Source organism: Eschrichtius robustus, chromosome 18, assembly GCF_028021215.1.
Source record: "Eschrichtius robustus isolate mEscRob2 chromosome 18, mEscRob2.pri, whole genome shotgun sequence".
NCBI classification, from domain to species: domain Eukaryota; kingdom Metazoa; phylum Chordata; class Mammalia; order Artiodactyla; family Eschrichtiidae; genus Eschrichtius; species Eschrichtius robustus.
Genome location: NC_090841.1, coordinates 72,096,761 through 72,123,555, shown reverse-complemented (window position 1 = coordinate 72,123,555; position 26,795 = coordinate 72,096,761). Strand labels below are relative to the sequence as shown.

Genomic DNA, 26,795 nt, shown 5'->3' with positions numbered 1-26,795 from the left:
CCTCTGCCCTCTGGTTCTCCAAGGACATGCAGCAGGCAGAAAGGAAAAGAGTTTTTAAGGATATCTAATGGTTCTGTTTTCGGTATTGCTTTGAAGATATTTCCTGTTTAACAGAAATTCTTTATATTAGACAGAAGTATTTTGTGTATTGATAGTAGGAGTAACAAATATCCGGATGTCTTCTAAATAAGGGAAGGGAAATGGGAGATTTATTTTAGGTTTTGTGCCCTTGGTCTTTTACATTATGTTCTTGTTCTTACGCTCATGGCTCATATGCAAGACGGTTTCTGAAAATTTCATCTTGTAATTGCATTGTTCTCCAAATATGTTTATTTTGAAATCTAATTAAAACACAACTTTCTGTACATGGCTGATACAGTGTTCAGTGCATGAAATTTGTTTACCACGGTAGGGTATTTTATTCACTCAAGCAGCGATTTAAAGAAAGATTTGAGTTCTGGGCTGTACTGTTTATTATCCAAATTTATCCTTATTGTGGCCTCTTAAGACACAATTTTGATTTGTTAGATGTTTGCATGCAGAGTCTTCAGAATCTATAAGGCACTATTCTATAGGAAAAATTACTGAACAAATTAATAGGAAGAACTCCTGTGAAGTACTCAAGCATTCATACCGCTAAAAATGAGACACCTTAAGACCTTTTTGAAAATCTATAAATTTTCCTGGTCCCTCTCAAGATCACTTGTATCTTCCACTTGATTTCTCCTCTTATACATTCGTACCTTCCCCATAAACAGCTGACTGTGTCTCCACCTTTAAATACCTTTTCAAATACAGCAATAATAATAAGAGTTTTGGAGTGTAAGATGCCTGCTATGGCATCTATACTATTTAGACTCTATCCTGTTTAGACTCTGTACTAAATAGTCTCATTTATATTCATGTTCCAGCCTAGAGATGTAGATGTTATTACACCCATTTCCCATATAAGAAAACTAAGTCACAGAGAAGTTAAATGGGGTACAGAGTCAAGATTTGAACCCAGCTCAGGCTGTCTTCAAAATTGACATTCTTTTACACCACGGCAATCTTAGACCCTTCGGTGAAGAACAGGTCATCCTCAGCTTTCAAATATAGGGTTCCCAAACTTACACCCTCTGTTAAATCACAAACACTTGCCATGGGAGCTGCTGCTTCTTTAATATGTAGGCAGAGTCAGCTGCATTTTGACTGCCTGATAGGAGGCAGGAGAGCATTTGCTTTGGACTCAAAACAAATGAGACTACTTTCTAAGTCTGTGAACTTGGAAATCGATTCATCCTTCCCTGCTTCTCCATAGGTGAGGGGATAACAAATGCACCTTTTTCACAGGGTTGTTGAGGATTAAATGAAATTTTTACACCAGAATGTGATATGCTTGGAATGAGGCTTGGCACAAACCAAGCCCTCAAATATGAGCTCTTATTTTGATAATACATTTTGGCGACGTCGATTTGAATTGAGGGAGGATCCCTATCCAGGTTTGGCATAGACTTCTGTCTTTGAGAGCATTCCTTTCACAGTAGAACTCAGAACTAATATGAAGAAAGGTGACTTTTCCTGTTCTTCTTTTTTTTCGGTGGAACCCTTTGATCGGGTAGAATTTTGTAGCACTGGGCAGATGTCTGCGGGCCTGTTTCATAGGAGATGATTTGAGCGGGTGTATGTCAAAATCACCAACAGTGCTTGCTTTAGTTTCCTATTGCTACTGTGACAGATTTCCACAAACTCAGCGATTTCAAACAACACAAATTGATTATTTATGGTTCTACAGGTCAGAAGTCCAAAATGGGTTTTGCTGGGCTAAGATCAATGTATTCGTAAGGCTGTATTACTTCTGAAGATTTTAGGGAAGAAACTGTTGCTTTGCCTTTTCCAGATTCTAGAGGCCACCCGCATTTCTAGACTTTATGAAAGAGTTTGTGCTGGTATCTTCATAATCCTCTCCAAATGGTTGAAAAACCAACACATACTTTTGTCTCATGAAGCCAAACTGGTTTAATTGATTTTTGATCTTGGAGTTGAAGGAGGCAGGGGGAGGTGGGCATCCATTTTTGTGATGATGTATCTTGATATAGTGCCATAATATGCCAGCCAGTATTTGTTGTATGTTTTAGTCAGTGATTACAGGCTTTTAGAATCATAAAATTGTGAATGCGTAAAACATTTTATAGGTCACCCAGTTTAACCTGCTACTTAGGAGTTTCCTCTACAACAGAGGTTCTCAAACTATACTATCCACATTAATCAGGGCTGAAGATGCAGATTCTGATTCAGTAGGTCTCTGCTTTTCTAACACACTCCCAGGAAGCTGCTGGTCCAGAGACCACACTTTGAGTAACAAGGCTTCTGAGCATTCCTGACATTGCTGCCTTGGGAATGATTCTGCTATAGTCTCTTCTTCATATTTTGATAATTCCAACTGTCACATACAGAAATCAGTAGGTCTTGGATCAAAACCAAACTCAAAACATGTGCAAAATTTTTCTGATGGTTTAAAAATATAAATCAAAATGACATTGCAATTGAAGGGAATTTTTAAAAATCTAATGTGTATGCAGGATCTGAAGAGTCTTATATTAAATATATCTATAAATATATAGATATATACACATATATAAAAATATATATACACACATACATATATACATACATATATGTATGTGTATGTTTATCTATATAGCCTACATCCATATTAAATCATACAATTGTGAAAATCTCAAGTTATATAATATTTTGTGGCACTTACAACTTTAACATTTTCCTTTACATTAATTTTTACAACAAAATGAAAAATCGCGGGGTATAAATTTGGACTGTCCTATAGATGTAAGCGTGACTCTAAGTGTAATGTTGCCAGCCGTTCTACATTAAGGAAGCCTGTAGCCAAGTTCAAACGTTGGTTGAATTGGATTGAGTTGAAGTGGTCTATGTAGCTAGCTCTACGTTTAAAGCTAAAGTTACTGGTTTTATTATTTAAATTTGGCTACTGCTCATACTGATTACCTTAATTCTTATTTAATATTTGGAAGTTATTACTTTGGAGAAAGTCAGCCGAGCAATGGTGATTATAGCATATCAAAATCCATTGTAAGTGATTATTTTAATGACTCTGTACCAACAGGGATACGTAGACATTCAGACAAAAAACAACCTAATTATAATGACAGCACCAAAGTGAAGCTGTGACGGTTACAAAACCAATTTAAAAGTTTTTTGACAGCCATGGCTAAAAGCTTTGTTTGGACCTTTCAGTAATAACAGTTTACTTAAGACATAAATCCACAGCTAAGGAAAATAGAAAGTTGTGGCTTTTCTGTCATGCAGATGAAGTGGAAATCAGTTGAAATGTTTTTAATAGAACATTATATTGAAAAGAGCATAGAAAAGGAATAATAGTTATGGAATTTAACTCTCACAATGCAAGAAAGACTAAATAAAAATTCTAATGAGGATAGAAACTTGGCCACTGATTTGCTTATCTACTTTATGAAGGTCAGTAGTTCCTGCAAGCAAATTGATGTGCATTTAAATATGTTGATTGACAGTTCTGGAACTTGATTTTGTATTACCCATAAAATAAAGTCAAGGGCAAATAAATGGATGTAACAATGCATCAGTAGCCATGGTGACACACAACCTTACTAAATTATATCTGCTTTTCCAATGGCTCTGACATCTCTCACATTATTAGACTTTATTACTTTTATTTATCTCACTTGGTTCTGGACTCAAGTATACAACATAATTAATTCTCTGACCTGGTGCAGTTTATTTCTCATTCCTGAACAGAAAAATACCTCATTCACAGAACTGCATTTTTTTACTGCAAATCTTAATAGAACATTTATAATGTGCAAGCGCTGATGTAAGAGCTTACAGATATTTACTTGTTTATGATAACAACTTTTAGAGTAGCCAGTATTGTCTCCATTTTACTGATGGGAAAACTGAGGCACAGAGAGGTTTAAGTATCTTGCTCAGGGCCAGAGTTCGTATGTGGTAGAGTTTCAGCTCCACACACTTTGGCTCAGAGCCCGTGCTGTTGCTGACTGCAGGGTCATGAAGCCATATGAATGTGCATATGTGGATGCAGAGAGCCAGTGGTGGGCCCAGAGGCATCCTTTGCCTCTTTTTCTGTTATTAGGTTCTGCTTTAGTTATGTTCTTTCAGTTGCAAAGACCGAAGGAGTCTCAGGTCGAGATCAAATGGTGTCCGTAGGTGTCTGTAAGTACTAAGCACAGGCGAGACCCTGCTACATGGTGGCACCAGTCCCTGGGCAGTTGGCGCCAAGGGATGTGATTCAGTGGTTTGTTATGTGGTCAGCCTCTCTCTCCTCCTTCTTCTGCCCAGGGCCTTCAGCTTCTACTCTGTCCTTTTATATACTTCCTACCCCACAGTGGGCAGGGGCTCCCAGAATGGACTTAAACAGACATGGGTACAGAGCCTGGCTCTGCTGTATACTTGCTGTGTGGCCTTGGACAAATGACTTAATCTTCCTGAACTCACTGGAAGAAGCGAGTAATATATCCCACTGTGTATATGGTGGAGATGAAAAGAGATGAAATAAATAACATACTTATAGTATTCAATACATGGCAGCTATTATAATAATAGTCATTTTTTTGGGATGCCTAATTATTTCACCTCAGTGTAGGCAGCAGACCTGGACCAGACTTGGGTCCAAATTGTGGTTCCATCTTCAACACGTGTGTGACAGAGAGAAAGTTTTTTAATTTCCCTGAGCCTCAGTTTCCTTCTCTATAAAGTTAGAGTAACTTCCTAGGGCCCTTATGACATTAAATGAGTTAATTTATGTAAAGCACCTACAACAGCTCCAGGCACATAATAATTATAAATATAGACATTAGCTATTATTAGTTGTAGTATAATTTTCAATAACATATTTATGCAAAGGGTACAAAGTTCCAATATATAAGATAAATAAATTCTGAAGATCTACTATACAGCATAAGTGCCTGTAGTTAGCAATACTCTATTGTATATTTAAAATTTGCTAAGAGGATAGATCTTATGTTGTGTTCTTACCACTAGTAATAATAATAATGGAGTTGAAAGGAAGCTTTGGGAGGTGACGGATATGTATATGGCCTTGATGATGGTGATGCTTTCATGGGTGTATTTTTACCCCCAAGCTCATTGAGTTGTATACCTTCAATATGTACCACTTTTTTTAATGTCAACCATACCTCAATAAAGTGGTTTAAAACATAGAGAGTAAATTATTAAAAATAGTAATTTAAAGAAATAAATAATTTACAGAGGCAATAAATTTAAAAATAAATAGATCTTAGGTTTCTCCCGGTTTCCTGGTTTAAGATTATCTCTAAAATGCTTTCCTCAGCAGTACCTCTTTCTCTTAACAGAATAAAGCAATACTTGTTATTTGGTATCAGCTTTCCAAAAATAATTTCTGCATAGAGTCAGTAGTAAGGATAAAAGCTTCCTAACTAATCAGTGAAAATTAAGATATAGGCTATATACAAGTTCAATGAAATGTATTTTCAGCTTTTAACCAAAAGTCTCTGAAACTCTCTCCCCACTTATTTTTTAGCTGCCTGCAGAAAAATGATTCCTTTGCTCACACTGTTTAGTGACATTCATCAAGTTATCTTAGAAGGACTGTTCTGGACATGTGGTTGCCAAGGGGCAGGGGGGTGGGGGAGGGAGGGATTGGTAGTTTGGGATTAGCAGATGCAAACTATCATATAGAATGGATAAACAACAGGTCCTACCGTATAGCACAGGGAACTATATTCAGTAGCCTGTGATAAGCCATAATGGAAAAGAATCGAAAAGGAATGTATCAATATATGTATGTATAACTGAATCAGTTTGCTGTACAGCAGAAATTAACACAACATTGTAAATCAATTATACTTCAATAAAATAATTTTTTTTTAAAAAAGGACTGTTCTGCACAGCAGCATATCACAAAGATGTTGCAGACCAAGGCCTAAGCACATAGTTATGGTGAATCATGGGTTTGTTTCTTTGTTAAGAGTTCATCTGTTTTGCCTCCTCAGCAAATGATGCGGTCATCCGTCTTCCACATGTTCATCCTGAGCATGGTGACCGTGGACGTGATAGTCGCTGCCAGCAACTATCACAAAGGAGAAACCTTCAGAAGGCAATACGACGAGTTCTATCTTGCGGAGGTAAGCAGCTCACGGGGTGCAGATCACTTTTCAAGGTAGGCGAAAACCTCGGCTAGTCATAGCACCTTTTTTAAATGTGAAAATTAATTGCAGTTTGTTAATTACTTGACTTTGACCAAAGCTGATTCATTGTCCGCTTCGGAGGTGTTTCCCTTGGTCACCGTGTTGCCTGATTTGTTTCCTGTCACCCTGGGCCTGAGTGATCTTTCCTACAGTGTGTCACATTGCCACGGTAACCTTGCCCTGGGTGTTACTCTGGCCATCTTGCTGTTTTCCTATCAACCTCTCATTTTCTCTCCTTTGTCATGTTGTGTTAGTCTGTTTCCTCCTAAGTGTAAGCAAGCAGAGATTCAGAATATTATAAATGAGCAAGTCAGCTCAACAGTACCAAGGAGGGGGCTGGAGAGAAACTGAAAGATTTCTGTTCTAAAAAGCTGAGGTGTTGCAGCCTGCACTAAAGATGTCCAGTCAGGAACAGGTAGGTTTAGTGATTAAATCAGCATCATCCAGCACCCCGCATCCCATACCAGAGTTTTGTAATAGACTTCTTATTGCTGGGGTAACTTTGTTAATATTTGATTCTTAAATATTTTTTAATGATTTCCAGAGACCACTACTTTTTTTCATTGTAAAAAATTATTTCTAAAATATATCTTAGAATTCAGTGGTTATGTATTTATGTAAAAATTGATTGACAGACAGCTCTTTCAAAACCCATTCATCATATAAGTGAGGAATGCATATCCAGCTGTGCTACACTTCAAGAAATCCAATATGTGAAAAAGACAACTTAAAAAGCAGAAACATCGCAATGTGATTATTTTTATTACAAAACCACTTTGCATATACAAAATCAATTTGCCTTATAGTTGAGTTCTCTTATATATGCAGAATTCTCCCAGTGCATTTAAAAATGGATTTGGTTAATAAAAAGTCAATCCACCAACACATCAACTTTTCAGAAAAAGAATTGATAGTATACAGCTATTGAATATAAACATCTATGTGGGTATCAAGAACCTTTTAAGGAGTCACTTATGAATTCCCCTCTTGCGGAGGTTTGTTTCCTGTAAGAAAATATCATTAGTATTAGACTTTCACTGTAGTAGAGTCTCTGTGATGTGACACTGCCTGATAGCTGTGTCATATACAGAGCTTACAGTTTAGTAAAAATATAGACAGTGAACAATAACAACTTTTTATGCTGTGGAGAACAAATGACAGGGGCTCATGAAGAAATTATGTCCAGCCCAACACCTGAAAAATGGGTATAATTTTGCTGCAAATCCAGCACAGAAAGCATGGCTTGTCATTGAAAGCAGAGGGAAACATGGACCAAGAGTCATCCTTGCAGGTGAATTTCTAACACAGGGATGGGACTTTAAGGAATCCCAATCAAGTAATTTCCGTCTGTCCTGTGAAGTCGGAAGCAAGGTCTCCATCCAACCTGATGATGAGACGGTAAAGTGGGAAGCTGGTGGAGAAGAGAGATAGGACACGGGTAATGTGGAGAATGCAAAAAAGCTAATGAATGATACATCGAATGCAGCACTGAAGATTGAGACTACAAATTTATAGTGATGCCAATTGAGACGGGCCTGTGACTTTTTTCGGCCTTTCATAAAGGGGAGAAAGGCAACATTCAGATTGATCCAACTTTAGAGCTTTTTCAGTCTAGTGGAGCTGAGAGACAAGGGATCAGGGAACGTGGGTGGTTGGCAAAGGAGTTGAAATGATGACCCTGTGGTCTAGGTTGGATATGAAAAGAGGGAAAATAAGAGGAGGATGAAAGAGTAAAAATGAAGGATCAAGGGTCTCCAGTGGTCAAAGAACAGGTATAGTTAAAGGGATGGAGTAAGAGAGTTAGAAGGTAAGGTTGTGATCAGAGACCGGGGTGCAAGATTTATATTTCAGAATAATTCTGGGTAACTAAATACAAAATCTAGGGTGTTCTATGGATGTGGGTGGCTCAAACATAATGATGGAGTCAAGGCAAAAATGGCAGGGAACTATGGGGGTATGGTGTTGGCTAAATCTTCACAGTGACACATGTCATTGAGCGTGAGGCCAGTTCTTCTGGAAAGGAGTGTAAGTGGCACATGGGAGTGACTGACAGAGAAATGAATAGAGATCAATAGAGGGCCCTCTATCGAGGGCATGGGGAGAGTGTGGGAGAGGGTGTTTTCACCTGACGGAGTACATCTCAAAGGGGTGTGGAGGAGTCATGGATAGGGCATCTCTTCCTCATCCACACATTGTCCTCCATGGGCCACACGGGGCATTGGAGCATGGGTATCCTTTTCTGGACAGGGTGGGGGGGGACTCATGCATTTGGGACAGGACCGGTAGAGGCAAGGATGGAAGAAGCGGACTCTGTGCTCAGAGATCGAGAGTGAAGAAGAAATTGTTTAACAGGGAACGAGAAACCCAAAGGTTAGTTAAAGGCTCTGGGTGGAATGAGGAGGGAAGATAGGTGAGGTGGAAGAATTACACAATAGTATTAGAACCAGAGGCAAAAAGCCTGGTGACAGAAATGCCTAGAATAAAAACAGAAATGGCTACACGTGATTGACCTTACGCCTGTCTCACTGGAAGGAGTAAATTATATTTGTTTCTGAGGGAGCCCTGGATATTTAGAGATTCCAGTAACATTTCCTTTGTAGCCCAGTGTGCATACTCAGTCGTACTAAATCAATCCTATACAGTAAATACATAAGCCATTCTGGGAACAGAAGAACAGAACAGAATCCTCCAGTAAATTTTACCTAATTTTTTCATAAATAAAATTGATCTCTTTCCTAATGTGTTTATGTGTGTTAGCTGATTTATGATGACACTGTAAGAAATTCCAACAAAATTTCAAATATTTTAATATTGTAGAGTTCACTGATACTATTTAAGTGTATAGGTAGCGTCCAGTGGTAGTTGAAAAATCCTTGTCATTGTTCTTTTTTGTATATAATACTATTTTTTAATTTAAAATATCAGAAAGAGGGACTTCCCTGGCTGTCCAGTGGTTAAGACTTCGCCTTCCAATGCAGGGGATGCAGGTTTGATCCCTGGTCAGGGAGCTAAGGTCCCATATGCCTTACAGCAAAAAAACCAAAACATAAAACAAAAGCAATATTGTAACAAATTCAATAAAGACTTAAAAAATGGTCCACACACACAAAAAATCTTTTAAAAAAAGATTATTAAAAAAAATCAGAAAGAGAGGATTGTATAGTAAAATCTGGCACATATGTTTCTATTAATTGTTGTCCACTTCCCAAACCCCTGAAAGTAAATTTGATTTTCATAAACAACGTAGTAGAGATTTAGTTCACTTTAAAAATGTATAGGCATCACTTTATTCTTGAACTACTGAAACATTCAGAATTTGTTCCGCATCTATTTATTGATTTGGGGTGTCTGAGTTTCCCAAAGCATGTTTGGTCTTTATTCAAATCACATTATCTCTTTTCTTTGTATCAGAAACTTGCACATGGTTTGTTTTAAATGAGTGTGGATAAGTCATTTTAATCACACTTAATTTTTTATAAAATACTCTCTTTTAAAAAAATTGGTAAAGATGATTTGGGCTTAAGCCAGGAGTCAACAGACTTTTTCTTGAAGAGCCAGATGGTAAACATTTCAGGCTTTTCAGGCCATGTGCCCTCTGTTTCAACTACTCAACTCTACTGCTGTTGTGCAAAAAGTGAATGTGGCCTCAGAAGGGTTGTGTCCCAGTGAAATTTTATTTATGAAAATAAGCATTGAGCTCGATCTTGGTTTAAGCTGTAGAAACACAGAGCGTGCCAACTAACATCCCCATGGGTTAAATTCAAATATAGTAAGACTAACAACATAATAGCTACCATTTTTTTAGAGCTTCCATTATGTTGCCAAGTGCTTTAAAGGAATTCATTATCTCATTTAATCCTCAAAATGGCTATAATAACAGCAATTCAAGTTTATGGACTATAATGACATAGTATTTAAGGTAATAGCATTATGTAATATTTTGAAAAGTTTACCTTTAAAATAGATCACAAAAGGCCATGAGCTTTCAGAGAAGTAATTTCTTGAGTTCCCACATATTCCAGAATAAATTATTTTGAAAATCCAAAATAAACCACTCTACCCAATAGGAGTCGACTTGCAGTCTGAAAAACATCCTTTAAGCATAAATTAACCTGCTTAGCTTCTGCTGTGAAGCTGGGGACTTGTTTAGTTACTTTGGATTAACTAACCTATATTTAGAATTAGTTGAGAAACAGGGAAAACTTTTCTTTGTTTTCTAGGCTCTACATAAACACAAAGAGGTAAAGTTTTACTTTCTTTTGTAAGAGTTTGATTTTTCATTTTGATCTAAGATAATTCATTGTCATTAATATACATAAAATCACATGTTATAATGAACATAATTATATTTTACAATGTATAGTCTCATTTTCTTAATAAAGAATAAAACTTGAACAATACTCTCCTATTATTATATAAAAAATATAAATATATCTGTATATCCACTAGATTGTATGTTTAACAGAAGTTTATCAGCACAGCCTTATGCACAGAAGATTCACAATTTTAACAAAATTCCTCTTTTAAGAAACTCATAAATTGGTGGGAGAGAGAGGGGAACAATGAAGTTATAACAGCATATCCCTGTTGCATTTCTGGTCGAGAGAGAGGTTTACCTCATTTAGAACTCCAGGGTGTCTCTTTGGTTTCCTCTTTTTCTATGATTGTTCTGTGTTTTGAAGCAGAAGGGCTTTCATAAGCATAGAATCATTTTGCCGTCCTACAGGAAGTTATCTTTTCTAGCAAAGTGATTTCTGTGTTCCTCTGAAGACATTTGGCTTTATGATATTTGTTAAAATGAAATTAAGTGAAAGAGCCATTTATTTTAATTCCAGCAAAATCTGACAACCGTATTTCATCTCAATCACAAGAAATGACTGAATTATGAAAGTAACTCATCCTGCTCCACCAGCAGTCTTTCATATTGTCATTAAGTTTAATTTCATTTTCTGGGAAACTTTAATTAAATAAGTATCTTTTGGCTGTAGCTTTTTCATGTGTTTCTATAGGATTTGGGCAGTATCTTGCTGGGTGAAAAAATAACACAATAATGACATTCTCGATTATTCAATGATCCATCTCCAAAGTTTGCTCTTTAACTGTCTAGAATATTGAAGTTACACTACAGACTAAGAGTAGGTGATTTACAGACACCTCTGGAATGATGCAGGTCATCATTTATTTGGGTGTTATTTAACCTGAATTTCATTTAGGAGAATAGTGATACCTGAATTGCATTTGTCCTGTTATCTTTTTCTGTGATAAATACGCATTCATTTTCTCATGAATATCCATTATGTTTCTCTGAAATTATGAAATAGAGTCTGCAACACAAATCTTGGATAATATATTTCAAATATCTTTGCACATATGGGCAGTATCTCTACTATTTTGTCTTCTCAGACCTGCATAGTACAATCAGCTCATTTATAATTTGTCACCTATAAATATTCATACATTATTCATTGAATTAAAAGGGCAGAACAATTTCCATTGTTCCATTTATATTAAGCGTGTCATTTTATGTTCAGTTATTTTTCTCCTGAGCTTCAGAAATTTGGCAATCTCTTGTTGTCTTACCTGCTAGCCTCACAAATCCAGTTACAAGTTCTTTTGGAAAACAAGCATTTTAAACTAATTTCTTGCAATTTTCATTCTAAAAAAAAAAAAATCTTTTCACAAGTTATGTGCTGTCATCCTAAGAACAGATATAATAATGTTTCTTAGGACAGTAACTCCTTTAAATTTGTTAATTTAATTTAATTTATTTAATTTTAATTAAACCTGCATTCACTTATTGATAATTTTCTTGAGGACAAGAGGGCTTGTTATAGTAGATATTAAATGACATATGTATTATTATAAGATGAAAATTTGGAAAATAAATAATAAAATGTGGTGTTTAAAGAACTCATACAACCTGCATTCCTGAAAATAACTAATTAAACTCTGCTGTCGTGACATCAAACCTGATTTATCTGTACAGCATGAATTCTCAACGGGAGGTGAAAACACCTCTAAGGGGATAAAAATTATTCTTGGGGAGGCAAAAAAATCTTATTCTTGCCATATATAAAGAAGAGATTGATATGTTTATATTTATAAAATAACTGTGCTAATAAAATTCCATATGGTGCAGTGATTAGAAACTAAATATCTAAACAGACTCCTTGGCCGGGGAGGTGGTTAAAAATAAAAAAAAAGATTGCAAAACACTGACTTAGGAAAATTGTAAGAAGAAAGAAATATTTTGGTTTTTTTTCATGTATTGTTTTCAATTTTTTTCAAGTAACGTGACAAAAATATTTATGAAAAGTTTATTATCCTCTTACAAATCTTGCCTTCACTCTTAAAAAGACAAGTTTCAACTTTAAGCACCCACCGATGGTGTAATGTACTCTGAGGGTTCGAGACAGAGGAAAGGTCCCACTGTGACCTTTTCGATGTGGGGACTGAAGAGTTAGGGGCCAAGGTCATGGGTGCTCGCAGGCTAGGAATGACGAGGCTGCACTGCTGACTGGTAAGGATTTGCAGAGGACCTGGAGATGGTCCTGCTGAGTGAAGTACGTCAGACAGAGAAAGGCAAATATCATATGACATCGCTTATATGTGGAATCTAAAAAAATGGTACAAACGAACTTACTTACAAAACAGAAATAGAGTCACAGATATAGAAAACAAACTTATGGTTGCCAAGGGGGAAGGGGGGGAGGGATAAATTGGGAGATTGGGATTGACATATACACACTACTATATATAAAATAGGTAACTAATAAGGACCTACTGTATAGCACAGGGAACTCTATTCAGTACTCTGTAATGACCTATATGGGGAAAGAATCGAAAAAAGAGTGGATATACGTATATGTATAGCAGATCCACTTTGCCATACAGCAGAAACTAACACAACAAATCAACTCTACTCCAATAAAAATTTAAAAAAAAAAAAAAAGAAGGATTTGCAGATAACCTCTAGATTGGACTCATTCTTAGGGGATGCTTCTGGGGAGCCCTTCCGGGCAACTGGGTTCTGCAGGCAGCCCGCTAGCCTCCTTTCTGTACGGCCGACAGCAGGACCGTTGCAAGTTCCACGCTGTCCAGCAGCTGTCAAGGTTGAGTTCATTGAGGCAGGCTGGAGCCACCCATTGAAAAGAGGTTACTAAAGAAACCTCCTCACTGCTTCTACCCTGATTCCTCCCAACTGCTGTCTTCTGCTGAATGGAAATCCTACGCTAAACCCTCTAACCTACACTAAAATAACTGACAGCTTAACTTTCCTAAATCCCTTCTGTAATTCCTGACACAGTTCTCCCCTACGCCAGAATAACCCATAATTACAAGTAAGTTAGACATATTTTTATGCATAATAGTTTTCCATGAAATTTCAGCACTTTGGGATTAATACCGGTTTTCAGAGGATGGGAACGTTAGCTTGTGAACAATTAACAAACTATGTTAGAAAAAAGGTATTTGCTCCCAGGAGAATTGGAATCAGGAATTCTAGTAGGAAAATCAGTGGGAATATGGGTATTTATACATAATCACATAATAGTTTGCTAAATCCTTTTTAGTGCCTTTTAGTGTCTTTGAAAAGCATATAAGTTTTCCCACCAGGCAAATAATAATGCAAATGGTTCCAGCTGCCTATTTTATTATAAATTATGATCATTTAAACAGGTCACTCCATCTGTCTTTTGATAGCAAATGCAAAGTTAGTAAAGTGATTAATTGTATTTATATGTAATTAGACAATGTATTTGGATATATTTCAGGCATTTATTGGTAGTTCCCTGCTTTAAAAAAAAAAAAAAAAAAGCCTACTTTGATATGGATTACATTCCTTCCTTTGGAGTGAAAGTCTAAAAATACAGGTGAGGGAGAAGTGGAGACGTGGGTAAGTGGCCGCACCAGACCAGGCTGCAGGGCAACCTTCAGGATGGACGCATCTGAGTTTCAGCTTCTCCTGAACTCTGCCAAGATGCCTGGGGGGAGGGGACAGGTGCTGGACTTCCTCATCGTGCTGTGGGCCCTCGAGTGAGAAGCCAGGGTTAGAGAGGAACTGCCTCTTGTTACGACTTGCAGGGATCTGGGTCCTCTGGTCGCCTCAGGCTGACCCTGCAAAGGAGTTGCATCTGCCCACTGGTCGCTTGTGGTCCTGGGAGGTCTAACAGAATCCTGTTGATCTCAGTGATCCAAGAAGGAAATCTCCCCAGAAGCTGAATTTCTCCCAGGAGGGAAGTTAGGAATGGATTCCACCAGCCTGGGAAGAATCCTGACACGAAGCGGCTTCCTCCTGCTGCCCAGCAAAGCGGCTGTGGGGTTTTAGGTCTTTTACCACAAAAAACATGATGCCTCATACCATCCCTTGTTTACCACTGCTCAAGAGAGCATTTTAAAAAAAAATTTTTATTGGGGTATAGTTGATTTACAATGTTGTGTTAGTTTCTGCTGTACAGCAAAGTGAATCAGTTATGCATATACATATATCCACTCTTTTTAAGATTCTTTTCCCACATAGGCCATTACAGAGTACTGAGTAGAGTTCCCTGTGCTATACAGTACGTCCCTATTAGTTACCTATTTTATATATAGTACTGTGTATGTGTCAATCCCAATCTTCCAGTTTATCCCTCTACCCCCCTTACCCCCTGGTAACCATAAGTTTATTTTCTACATCTGTAACTCTGTTTCTGTTTTATAGATAAGTTCATTTGTAGCCTTTTTATAGATTCCACCTATAAGCGGTATTGTATATTTGTCTTTCTCTGTCTGACTCAAGAGACCGTTAAAGACAAACAAACAAAAAGCATATAGCCATGAGCAAGCAAAGAAAAATATTCTTACACAAAGGGATTCAGAAACTGAGGATGGAACTGGGAAATCCAAGATGAACATCTAGTACAGGAGTTTCCCAGTAGAGTAGAATTGGCAGGCGAGAGAGTAGGTTTTTTTTCCCCCAATGTCTCAAAGATAGTTAATTAGGGCAAAAAACAAGCCTTCTGAACTTTGACTAACATTTTCAAAAAGTGAGCTGAAAAGGGCAGGGTCGTTGATGAGAGCTAATTATTAATATAGGAGAGCAAGTGGAAAAAATTAAAAAACGGTAGAAAACACGAGGGAAAAGCAAGAGACTAGCCACTCAGATGTGAATAATAGGAGCCCCTGAAGGACAAAGGGAACAGAAAGAAGAGTAATAATAAATGAGAGAAGAAAATTTTCCTCAACTGAGGTAAAGCATAAATCTGTAGATTGAAAGAGCTCACTAAGTCTCAGAGAGGATAAATGAAAAAAAGGTACATTCCTAGGCATATCCTGGTGGCCTTCCTTGGTTGCACGCATAAAGAAAAAACTTTTTTAAACCTCCGAATGGGCTTAAATAACCTGCAAAATCAAGATAAATATATTGTGCTTTGGATGACTCATCCTCAATATTGGAAAGTAAAGGCAGTGAACCAACATGTATATTGACCACTGAGAGAAAAGAACTGCAACTCAAGACTGTAGGCAGCCAGAATGTTCATGTCAGTGTTAAAAATGCACTTTAGATAGAAAAGGATTGAGACAGTATACAACCCTTGATGTTTATTTGAGGAAACTACCCCAAAGTATGCTAAGCCTAAGACAAATTCTTCAGAGCCCACAGGAGTAGATAGATAAGATGAAAAGGAAATAAAAGTAGTAGGTATTGAATCTAAATGGAAGATAGTAATTAATCCTTGAAAAAAAAGAAATAATTACAATTCAAAAAGCTAGAATTGGGACTTCCCTGGCGGTCCAGTGGTTAAGACTCTGCACTTCCACTGCAGGGGGCATAGGTTCAATCCCTGGTCATTGAACTAAGATCCTGTATGCTGTGCGGCACGGCCAAAAAAAAAAAAAAAATTGATGGTTGATCTCAGAAAAAGCAGAATTTAGGAAGCGGGTGATATCACTGGGAGTGTGGGTGAGAGAAGGATACTATGAAGTTTGTAGGTTGGCAAGGGTGTGAGGGAAGAGTGAGCAAGTACATTTGTGCGGGAGAGGAGTTTACAATTATTCAATTTGGATGCAATAATAAAAAAGTGTAGGTTGATGTAGGACAGTTGGGAATTAAACTGGGAGATTAGAAAAGCAGAGTCCAAATAAACAAGGGGGAGAAAAGACATTAACAACAATTTGACCAAGCCAGAAAAGACAAGAAAAGGCTAAAAGATGAATATCAATGACATACAATAAACTAGAAACATAAGACCAGGTATAACTTTGGCACGCTATATGTGAGAGGGTTGAATTTTCCTATCAAAAATCATAGAAAATATGCCTTTAAAGGAGAAATGGCTGATTAAAGGTTGGGGCAGAGAAGGTCCAAGATTTTTTAAAAGTCATAGAAAATATGATTATGTTTAAACACAAAATCAAATAGTATCTTGATTCTAGGAGACGCATACAAAGTGGCCCCAGAAAGGGGCTGAAAATCATCTATGAAAAGACTAAAAGTGACATCTAAAATATTAAAACATTTTAAATGCTTAGCAGACCATGCAAAAAAAATTAAGGAATATTCTCAAGGCCAAAAATTGTGCTGATGTGAATGAAGAACAGCTAGTGGGCTCTGAGGCCAGTGACTGCCCTGAGGGTATTTGCATATGCTTGTCACCTAGAACTTGCCATTTTAAGAGCTGTATCCTGGACAGACGGAGGGACTGTTCAAGGTGAAGAGTCAAAACAGAGACACTCCCATGTAACATCAGGACACATGAGGTCTGTACCTCAGTGAGAGAAGGAAAATGTCCATCCCTCAGCAGGAAATAGTGGGGAAACCTTCAGTCTTGACCTTGACTCCAAAAGAGTAGAGAAAGAGTACGTACGCTTTGTGAAAATGTGTCAGCAGAAGCCTGCCCACGTGGGATTGGAGTTCAAAATCACATTACTTTCAGGTCTGAGAAATGTCAGCCAAGAAATTGATTTAAAGGGGTACCAAATTTGTAAGACACCTCATGCCCTCTGCTGAACCAGTTCTTTCTGAAAAAAAAAAAAAAGTACTCTAAATACAGGTCTTGAAAATCTAGAAGAAATTAATGATTTCCTGGCAAAGTACAAACTACCAAGTTGATGGACGAGGTAAAAAAGCTGATCAGAAGAACATTGGAAAGCTTTGATCTACCATTACAAAAAAGATTGGGCCCATGTGGTTTTTCTGCTGGATTTTTATCTACTTTCAAAGATGAGATAATTCTTATTTTATTTAAGAAATTACAGATTGTACAAAAGATGGAAAACTCCATAATAAGTTTGATAAAGCTACCATAGGCTTAACCCAAACCTTATAATTATAGTATAAGTAAAATTACAGACCAATTTTATTTATGACAGTAGCTGCAAAAATTATAAATAAAATATTATCCAATAAAATCAGCATAAGCATCTAGGGTTTATTCTAGGAATATACAAATCAAGGACTCCTGTGATATATTTCATTGCCTCAATGAATTAAAGGCTAAAGCCCTCTAAGTAAAATAAAAGAGAAAGAAAGTCCTTAAACATGGTAGAAATTATTACCCTAAGCTCACTGCAACCATTATATATGAATACTGAGAAACTTTCATTGAAAATAAGGAGCATATTATGGACTCCTGTTATTACCACCGCATTACTTAGTATATATTACTATTTGGCTATACCATTATAGCTAATGAATTAATACAATTAACTCCAAAATAAATGCTGAAAAACATCGTATCTTCATTGGCACATGAAATATATATATGTTTATAAAGCCCAAGAGATTTTTAAAATTTTAGAATTAATAGAAGAATTTAGTAAGGCGAGTTGAGAAAAATCAATATAAATAAACCAGTAGCTTTTCTTTCCACTGGAAATAACTACATAGAAATGGTAAAAAAAATAAAATAAAATAAAAAAGGTAAAAAAAATTCATTTTCATTAGTGACTGGAATATTAAATGCATAGAAATAAATTTCAAAATCAAACAATAACATATCTTTATGGGGAAATTTTTATTAAAGAATATGGGCCAAATAAATAGAAAAACATAGTGTGTTTCTAGATGTGAAGACTAGTTATTAATCCTTCTAAAGCTTTATATGTACAAGGTAAAGAAAACAGTTATAAAGATGGACACATGTGACCATATCGTGCTTATAGAACTAATTCCACTAGAGTTAAAAATCTAACTACTGACTAAGGAAAAAATATTTCAGTTTATACAGCAGACAAAGATGAATGTCCTTAATATCAACAACTCCAAAAACTGATAAGAAAGAAACAACACCACCATAGAAAATTGGTAAGGTTATGAACAGAAAATTGTTTTAAAAAAATAATCTAAGTCATCAATACACATCTGGACAGCTAAGCAAAAGTTTTATTAAGTTTGATTACGTCAGGTGATGGTACAGATTTAGGACAAGAAACACTTTCCTACCTTACTGAAAGGCAAATGACAATGTAACATTTTGAAAGTAATCTCTTAATGCTTTCTAAAATTTAAAGTGGGCAAACATGCCCTTTGCCCCAGAGGTGCCAGGTTTGAGACTCTACTTATAGATAGGAAAGCCCAGTAAAAACTGATATTGCATAAGGATGGTCAGTGCAGTCTGTTTTTGAAGTAGCAAAATGCTTAACCATTTTTCCTGGTGATTCCTTATCCACGAAGTACCGCGCTTTAACAAATCAGTAGGGAAAATGTTGAATTAAATAAACATTGAATACCATGCAAAATTATGCAGCTGATAAAAAGAGTAAGTAGAACTTATATCTCCTAACCTGAAGGCATGTCCATGATTGTTAGTGAGAAGCTGCAGAATGACACATAAAATGTAAGCCCATTGTGTGATTATGTATGTTTGGATGAGGCTGGAGATGATTGAGGAGGGAATATAAAACATGGTTACCATGAATCACCTGGGAAAGGTGGGCAGGAATTTTATTAATACTTTGTGTATTTAGGATTATTTCACAGTTAAAATGTATTAACTCTGTTACACTTTTTTTTATTGAAGTATAGTTAACTTACAATGTGTTAGTCTCAGGTGTACAACAAAGTGATTCAGTCGAATACATATATATACACATATATGTGTGTGTGTGTGTGTGTGTATATATATATATATATGTATATTCTTTTTCAGATTCTTTTCCATTATAGGCTATTACAAGATATTGAGTCTAGTTCCCTGTGCTATAGAGTAGGTCCTTGTTGTTTATCTATTTTATACATAGTAGTGTATATATGTTACTCCCAAACTCTTAATTTATCTCCCCCACCCTCACTATCCCCTTTGGTAACCATAAGTTTCTTTTCTGTGTCTGTTGCATTTTTTAAAAGGGACATGTCAATTTAAATTAAGAAGCAAGGTGGGTCTAGAGAAGTAATGCTAATTTCCTCCTCACACCTAAATTAACCATCTGCAATCCCTTTAATGTTCCAGTCCTAAAAATGTTATTAAAACTCCACTTTCCTCACATTTTCCAAATGTGTGTGGAAGAAAATCCCTTCCATGTTGGCCTAGAAAAAGAGAAGCAAGCTATCCTTTATTCCTATCTTCCAGCAAATCATTTGGTATCTTCTGACAGGGATGTGTTACGACTATCTGTGCTCTTTAATTAGAAGTTAATCTTATGTCACTGACATGTACACACTACTGTATATAAAATAGATAACTAATAAGGACCTGCTGTTTAGCACAGGGAACTCTACTCAGTACTCTGTAATCACTTATATGGGAAAAGAATCTAAAAAAGAGTGGTTGTAGGTATAACGGATTCACTTTGCTGTACACCTGAAACTAACACAACATTGTAAATCAACTATCCAATAAAAATTTTTAAAAGTTAATATTATATTGCCATTTCAATTCCAGTTGTAAACTTCTTTATAAAATGAGGGCTCTTATCCATAGGACAAGTAAACGAAAAATAGTATGCTATGTTTGTATATGTACTTTATAATATTGTTATTTGCAATAGCAAATTCCTAGAATTAATGTGATAGATTAAGAGATTGAACGAATTTATTAACACAGTAATGTCGATTGTTAATTTATAAAATTAATAATGTAGACATATTAACATATTAATTTATGTGTGCATATGCACACACACATAAACTCCTTGTTATATTGGGTTGGCCAAAAAGTTCGTTTGGGTTTTTCCCTGAGATGTGATGGAAAAACCCGAACGAACTTTTTGGCCAAACCAATAAAATCCAAAATTCTCTGCTGTTTATGTGGCCCAAGATATAAATGATATATAAACTTTTAAATTGTAGTTTAATTACACTTAGTAATATGTAAGTGTAATTATACTATATCATGTGCATTGTAGAAACTTTTTTTAGAAAATACAAATTATAGAAAAATGCAGCCTTTCTGTATATAGTACTGTAATTCTATAAATGGCGATGACTTTTAATTAATATCAAATGATGAATAATGAGGAAATAATACCACTCACAACCATTTAACATTTTAACATATTTTTCTCGGATTGCTTAAGATATATTTGGTCTGTGATGTTCTAGTTGGTGTGTTTCAAAACCGTATTTTTAACAATATTGTTCTAGATTTTTATATGATATGGCTCCTCATTTTATATGATAGTGGCTAAAATTCATGCACTAACAAACATATGAAATATTTTGAAATAAATTATAGTTTTAGATTACAATTTCACTGTCCCTTTGTTCCTCTAGGTGGCTTTTACGGTACTTTTTGATTTGGAAGCACTTCTGAAGATATGGTGTTTGGGATTTACTGGATATATTAGCTCATCTCTCCACAAATTCGAGCTGCTGCTCGTAATCGGAACCACTCTTCATGTATATCCAGATCTTTATCATTCTCAATTCACATACTTTCAGGTAATACGAATAATGCCTATTTATCTTTAGAATTTTTTTCTTTCCAGGGAAAATACCAACAACTGTAGTAAATACAAACTTCAAATAGGCCCTATGACATTTTAAATACCAAAAATAGTGCATTCATTTCATTGTTTTAAAAACTCTGAAAATTCAGAGTAGTAAATGGAGATGTTTTACATACAGTTCATAAATCAGCACAGTGTGTGGAAGTACATATTTTATATGTACATGGATATTATGCATCTGTGCATACACGTAAGATTTTCAACTACATCAGATGTTGACACACACTTTAAAGAACAGGAAATATGAATTTAATTCCAAGTGTAGTTCTCCCTTCTCAATAAGTCTAAATATGTTTGCTCAACACTAACTTACAGTTGAAATAATAAGAAATAAAACTTACCTTTACAGATTATAATTAGTCATACTTCATTATTTATGAATTCCTATTACTTTCTTTGTGATGATTAAATAACAATACCTATAATTTTTTACTTTGTTTATAATAACTGGATATCTGTTTTTTCAAATGTGATATGTTCAATCACATTACTTTATAATTATTCAGTAAACAAAAGTAATTATTACTTATGTTCTTTGTAATTGTTGAATAATAGCAATATGCTGAGCATTCTTTTTAACTACTTGGTCAAAATATAATATATGTATATGGGATATCTTAATTTTTAAAATCTCAAGTATAGTCATTTTTCTGACTCGAAATTGGTCATTTGTATAATTTATCATGTAAATATCAGAAGTTGCATTGTTTTCTTCATAGATATTTTAAAATAGTTGGAGAATAAAATGGCAGTAGAATTTTTAAAGAAACAATTCAGAGAAACAAGATTCTAACTACTTAGATGAAAGAAAATGCATTCCAACTTCACTGAACTTACTTATTGATGATACCAAAGCCATCATTTTCAGAGCAGTATTAACTTCAAGTGCCCGATCGTGACCTGAAACTCAGCACTCCTGTTACCTGGGAGAAAAGACATGAAAATACAATTCACAAAAATGAAAAACATACCCCACAAACACACATGAAAAGCTGAGCCTCTCATAATCACAGCCAAGCACAGTGAACTCACAGAGGGTATCATGGTTCAAGCTTTCAGTACTGTCAACATCTTTGAACAAAAATCCCTTGCCACTGGTTGGGTTATATCCTCAGCCTTGGTTATCATAGGTGAGATGCCTGGGGCAAGAGACATACACATGTCTGAAACTCTTGATACAAAATATGCTTTCCAAACATTTGTGTCATTATATGCTCTTGGGCACTGCTGTCTAGATTCACAAAATCAACATGAGCATTTAGTACCTACATTAGAGAATCATTGTACATAATTACAGAAAATATGCCTCATAGTCAAAACTACAACATATCTTTTTTCCAAACCTATTAAATTAAGAAAGACATCAAAGCCTATTTCAGCAAGGGTACCGTATAAAATATATTCAGGGCTTTAAAATTCTTATCATTTCTCATAGATAATTTTTCAGTGAAAAGTTACAAATAGGTCAGAATTTTACACACAAAGATATTCATTCTAGAATTGTTTATGAGAGAAAAAAATGGGAACTGTTTAAGTGGTAAGCATATGAGGCATAGCTTAGTAACTCATATGCAAATTTAACCATAAAAATAATTATGATGAATTTGTAGTAACTTAGAGATATGATTGTTCTATTTAAATGCAAAACAGTATAAAATTATAGAACAAGTATAGCTACATATCCATGCTATATATAACATATTATAGCTCTATATATGTATGTAAAATACCTATAAATGAAAAAATGACTGGAGAGAAATAAACCAAATTATTACAAATGATTAAAAGTCACCACCTCTGGGTTGTTTTTTTTTTCGGCTGCATGGCTTATGGGGTTTTTAGTTCCCCAACCAGGGATCGAACTGAGACCCTCAGCAGTGAGAGCACGGAGTCCTAACCACTAGGTTTTTTCTTCTACTCTGTTTTTCACAAAATATCTAAAATCAGTGTGCATGGCTCCAATCGTTTTATATAGAGAGATATAGCTATAGATACAGTCACAATACAAGGTCAGTGAAGTTTGCAATTTTAATGTTTGTATAATTTGTAATAGTTTATGTTAATAGTTGAGTGATTTTCATTTGTATCTCTCTATACATGGCCAAGTTTATATTTGTCTAATGAGATAAACACTGTCTCAGTTATTTTGTGCGTAAGAGCTAAATCTCTCAAGAAACTTAGATGTCACAAGGATTTTTGCAAATTCACATCTGGAGAACCCACTGTACTGAACAGATTGGCTCTTTATGGGCTGACTTTGATCTCCCCTGTTGGTCCTCACGCTTGCTTCTCATCTCACTTGACCTTCCTTCATCGTGCTGGCAGCAGTTCTTCCCGTAGTGAATGTCACATTTTTCATATCTAAATGAAGTCAACAATTTAGTACAAAATGTCTCCCTTTATATCAGTTATCTCTGAGAGTTGGGTGTTATCCACCCCTTTATTCAGATGAGATTTCCTGAGCACCTACTATGTGCCAGGGACTGTTCCAGATCCTGAGGGCAGAGAAGTGAACAAGGCAGAGAAGATTCCCACCTCGGGAAGCTTGCATTCTAGAGGATGAACAGTTCATACACAAGTACACAAAAGTACACAAGTACGAGTGCACGAAAGGAATGCGAGTACAGGAAATGCCATCCAGGAGAAACAAGCTGAGTGAAAAGGATAGAAGTTGTGGGGTGAGGGTGCTATTTTAGATAAGTTTGTTCAGGGAAGCCCTCTTTGAAGAGGGCGCATTTGGGCAGAGAAGGAGTGAACCTTGAGAAGGTCTGGGTAGACGCATTCCAGGTAGAGAGAACTACATGACACCTGTCCTAAGGAGAACACATGCTTGATGGAGTGAACATAGGGCATAGTACAGGGAGTAATAAAGTCTTCACAAAATGCTCTGGTTCTGACATAGCAGGGTGATGACACCAGCTGGTATTTATTGTGCACCTACTATGTGCCAGGCACTCTGCCAAGCGCATGGCTTCATTAGTTTCTCGTTAGAGAATAAACTGTTTTGATAGAGTGTAAACTGCGATCCCTAGAGACTGAATAACTCGCCCAAGACCACATAAGTAGCAAATGGTGGAAACTCATTCCCAAGAAGTTTAATCTTATATTCATATTCTTAACCACGCAATTGCTACAGTATCTCACTATTAATCAGCAGAGTGACCTTTAGCAACAGACTTAGAAATGTGACCAGGAAAATGTGCTTTGGAAGCAACCACAAAATGTCCTGCAGTGCTTATCTTTAAATGTATGGTTTACTTTGTTTCGTATCTGTAGGAACACAGAATCAAAAGGCTTTATTGGGTAGACAGAGTGAAAAGCATACTTATCCCCAAATAAATGAAAAGGCATAATTAGAGTCACCCATAAGGATTTCGCCTTTCCACGGATGCAGGCCTACCCCTTTGAAAATGCTGATCAAATCACCAATGTGGGAATTGTGTTAAGTTATGTTTCTTCCAGCTAATGAAATATTAATTTATCAAAATTGCACAGATATGCATAGACTGTTTTTATTAGAATTTGGGACAGGATTCAAGATTACTTAGGCAATCTTTTAAATATGATTTTAATGCAAGTGGAGAAAACACAAGGTACTGAAATTTGAGCAATAAACCAGTTGAATTGTTCCTATAAACTTTCCTGGACTCAGCTGTTTAACTATGAGATACTGAATCATTTATGTCTAAGAATAAATAAAAGTATAAAATCTTTTCATATTATTATTCTGGATGTTACTATTTTAATAGTTCTTATGATAAAGCTGTTTGCTTGTTATTTGGGAAGATGACCCAAGTGTAATATGTTCTGATTTGGAAATGTATGTTAAGAATTATAGCGGGAAAAACTAGTAGCTTAACCATGCCTGTGGTATAATGTTTAATTTGAACAATATAATTTCTCACATAAATTTTCTTCTTTAAGTATTGTGTTAAGTATTTTAAATGAGCATGAAGGAAATCTGCATTTTCTCAACTTCTTTAAACATTTGTCCATTAGTTTATGAGACGTGCAGCTACAACTCATACTATTGATATTTGTGTTCTGCAGACAATAAGAATACGGTTCACCATTAGTAGTTCTTGTTAATTCAGAGTCTGGGGGTAGCGGGTAAATGCGGCTTCAGGGATGGCCAAGTTCAGAGGCAAACATGGTATTATTGGGACCCCGTCCATTTCTCCACTCACCTTGCTTCTGTGTTGGTATCATTTTTAAGCTCTCTTTGTCCATGTGGTGGCTAAAATGGCTCCCAGAAGCTCAGGGCTTATGTGGCTCTTACAGTAATTCCAGTTGGGGCTAAAAAATAGGACACCTCTCACAGGTCCCACAAAAGTTCTGATGACTGAGGCCATTGTCAATACCCTGGCCAGGCCTGGATCATGGGGGTCAGGGAGTCCCTTCTGGGGCTCATAGACTAAGAACAGAGTGGGAATGATTTGCCAAAGGAAAATCAGGAGGCTTAGGAAGCTAGGGTTGCTGGAAAAATCCAAACACATGTTATTCTGTGTAAAAATTTAAATCTAGGTTTTTAAAGCATTTCCTCTTCCTTACTGTATTCTTTCTTCTCCTGAGAAGCCTTTACAGACACCTTAAGCTCTTATTGATGTCGAACCATCTTGGACTACCATTCTACTTATCATCTTTCATTTATACCAAGACCACAATTTTCCTATTTTAATATCTCTAAACTGGGATCTGTCTTATAATCAGTGGTGTGTTATACTTTAATTGGCGGCATTTTTCAATTTCTCAGTGGTATATAAAAGAATCGATGGCATCTTAGACTTGTTGAAAAATGCTACTTTTCCATACTTTATACTTCAACTTTTAATTATATTCTACTTTATATTTTTAATAGATATGCCCTTAAGAGCTGTGCCTTTGTATTATACTCCCTTTGTAACAGTAATAGCCATTGAATCTTATTCGTCCAACACAGTGTTTGGCACATAATAATATTTGTTAAGTGAATGAGAAAATTAATTAGTTATGGGTGGGAGTTTTTGCATATATATATATATATATATATATATATGCAAAACATCTAAACGTGTGTGTGTTTAGATAACCAGCTGAGCACTTATAACAAAGTTCTAAAAAATACAGGGCTTGTGTAAGATAGAAGTGTGTTTCTCTCCAGTTGGTGGGAGCCCAGGGCAAGTAGGTGGCTCTGCTCCCCAGGGCCATCCAGAAAGCAGGCCTGTTGGGTTGGACCGAATCTATCATCTTCTATACGAGGCTTCTATTTTTGTTCCAAAGGGACAGTTACAGTTGTTTTAATTTCCCAGCCAGAGGAAGGTATAAAAAGAGTGTCCAGGGCAAATTTATTTAATTTAAAGTGCAAAAATCACTTCTTTTCTCATTCCATAGGTCTGAACCTAGTCCGGCCACAACTAGATAAAAGTGGGGCTGGAAAATGCAGTCTGTAGCCTTGCTAGGCTAAAATTCAGCAAGTTCTATTAATTAAAGGAAGGATAGCATGGATCTTAGAGTAGCAGTCTCAGCCATGAGTAAAAAGACTCCTTGATAGATGGATTTTTTAAATTTCCTTTTGAATGTACAGTAATCCCTAGGAAAGTTTGTTTTATGAGACAATGAATATGCCTAATATTGAACTAATGTTTT

General features: G+C 35.9%; 1 protein-coding gene across 6 annotated transcripts in view; it reads left to right on the top strand.

Annotated features, from left to right (window-relative positions):
• Positions 1–26,795, top strand: part of NALCN (sodium leak channel, non-selective) — a 279,498-nt gene that overhangs the window by 103,413 nt on the left and 149,290 nt on the right. For all 6 annotated transcript variants that reach the window (XR_011070942.1, XM_068526400.1, XM_068526403.1 and 3 more), the window contains 2 exons: positions 6,048–6,179; positions 20,935–21,102. Coding sequence is in view for 5 of the 6 variants with exons in the window: in XM_068526400.1 (XP_068382501.1) it covers positions 6,048–6,179; positions 20,935–21,102 (300 nt within the window). In the remaining variant the exon portion in view is untranslated. The remainder of the gene's footprint in view (positions 1–6,047; positions 6,180–20,934; positions 21,103–26,795) is intronic.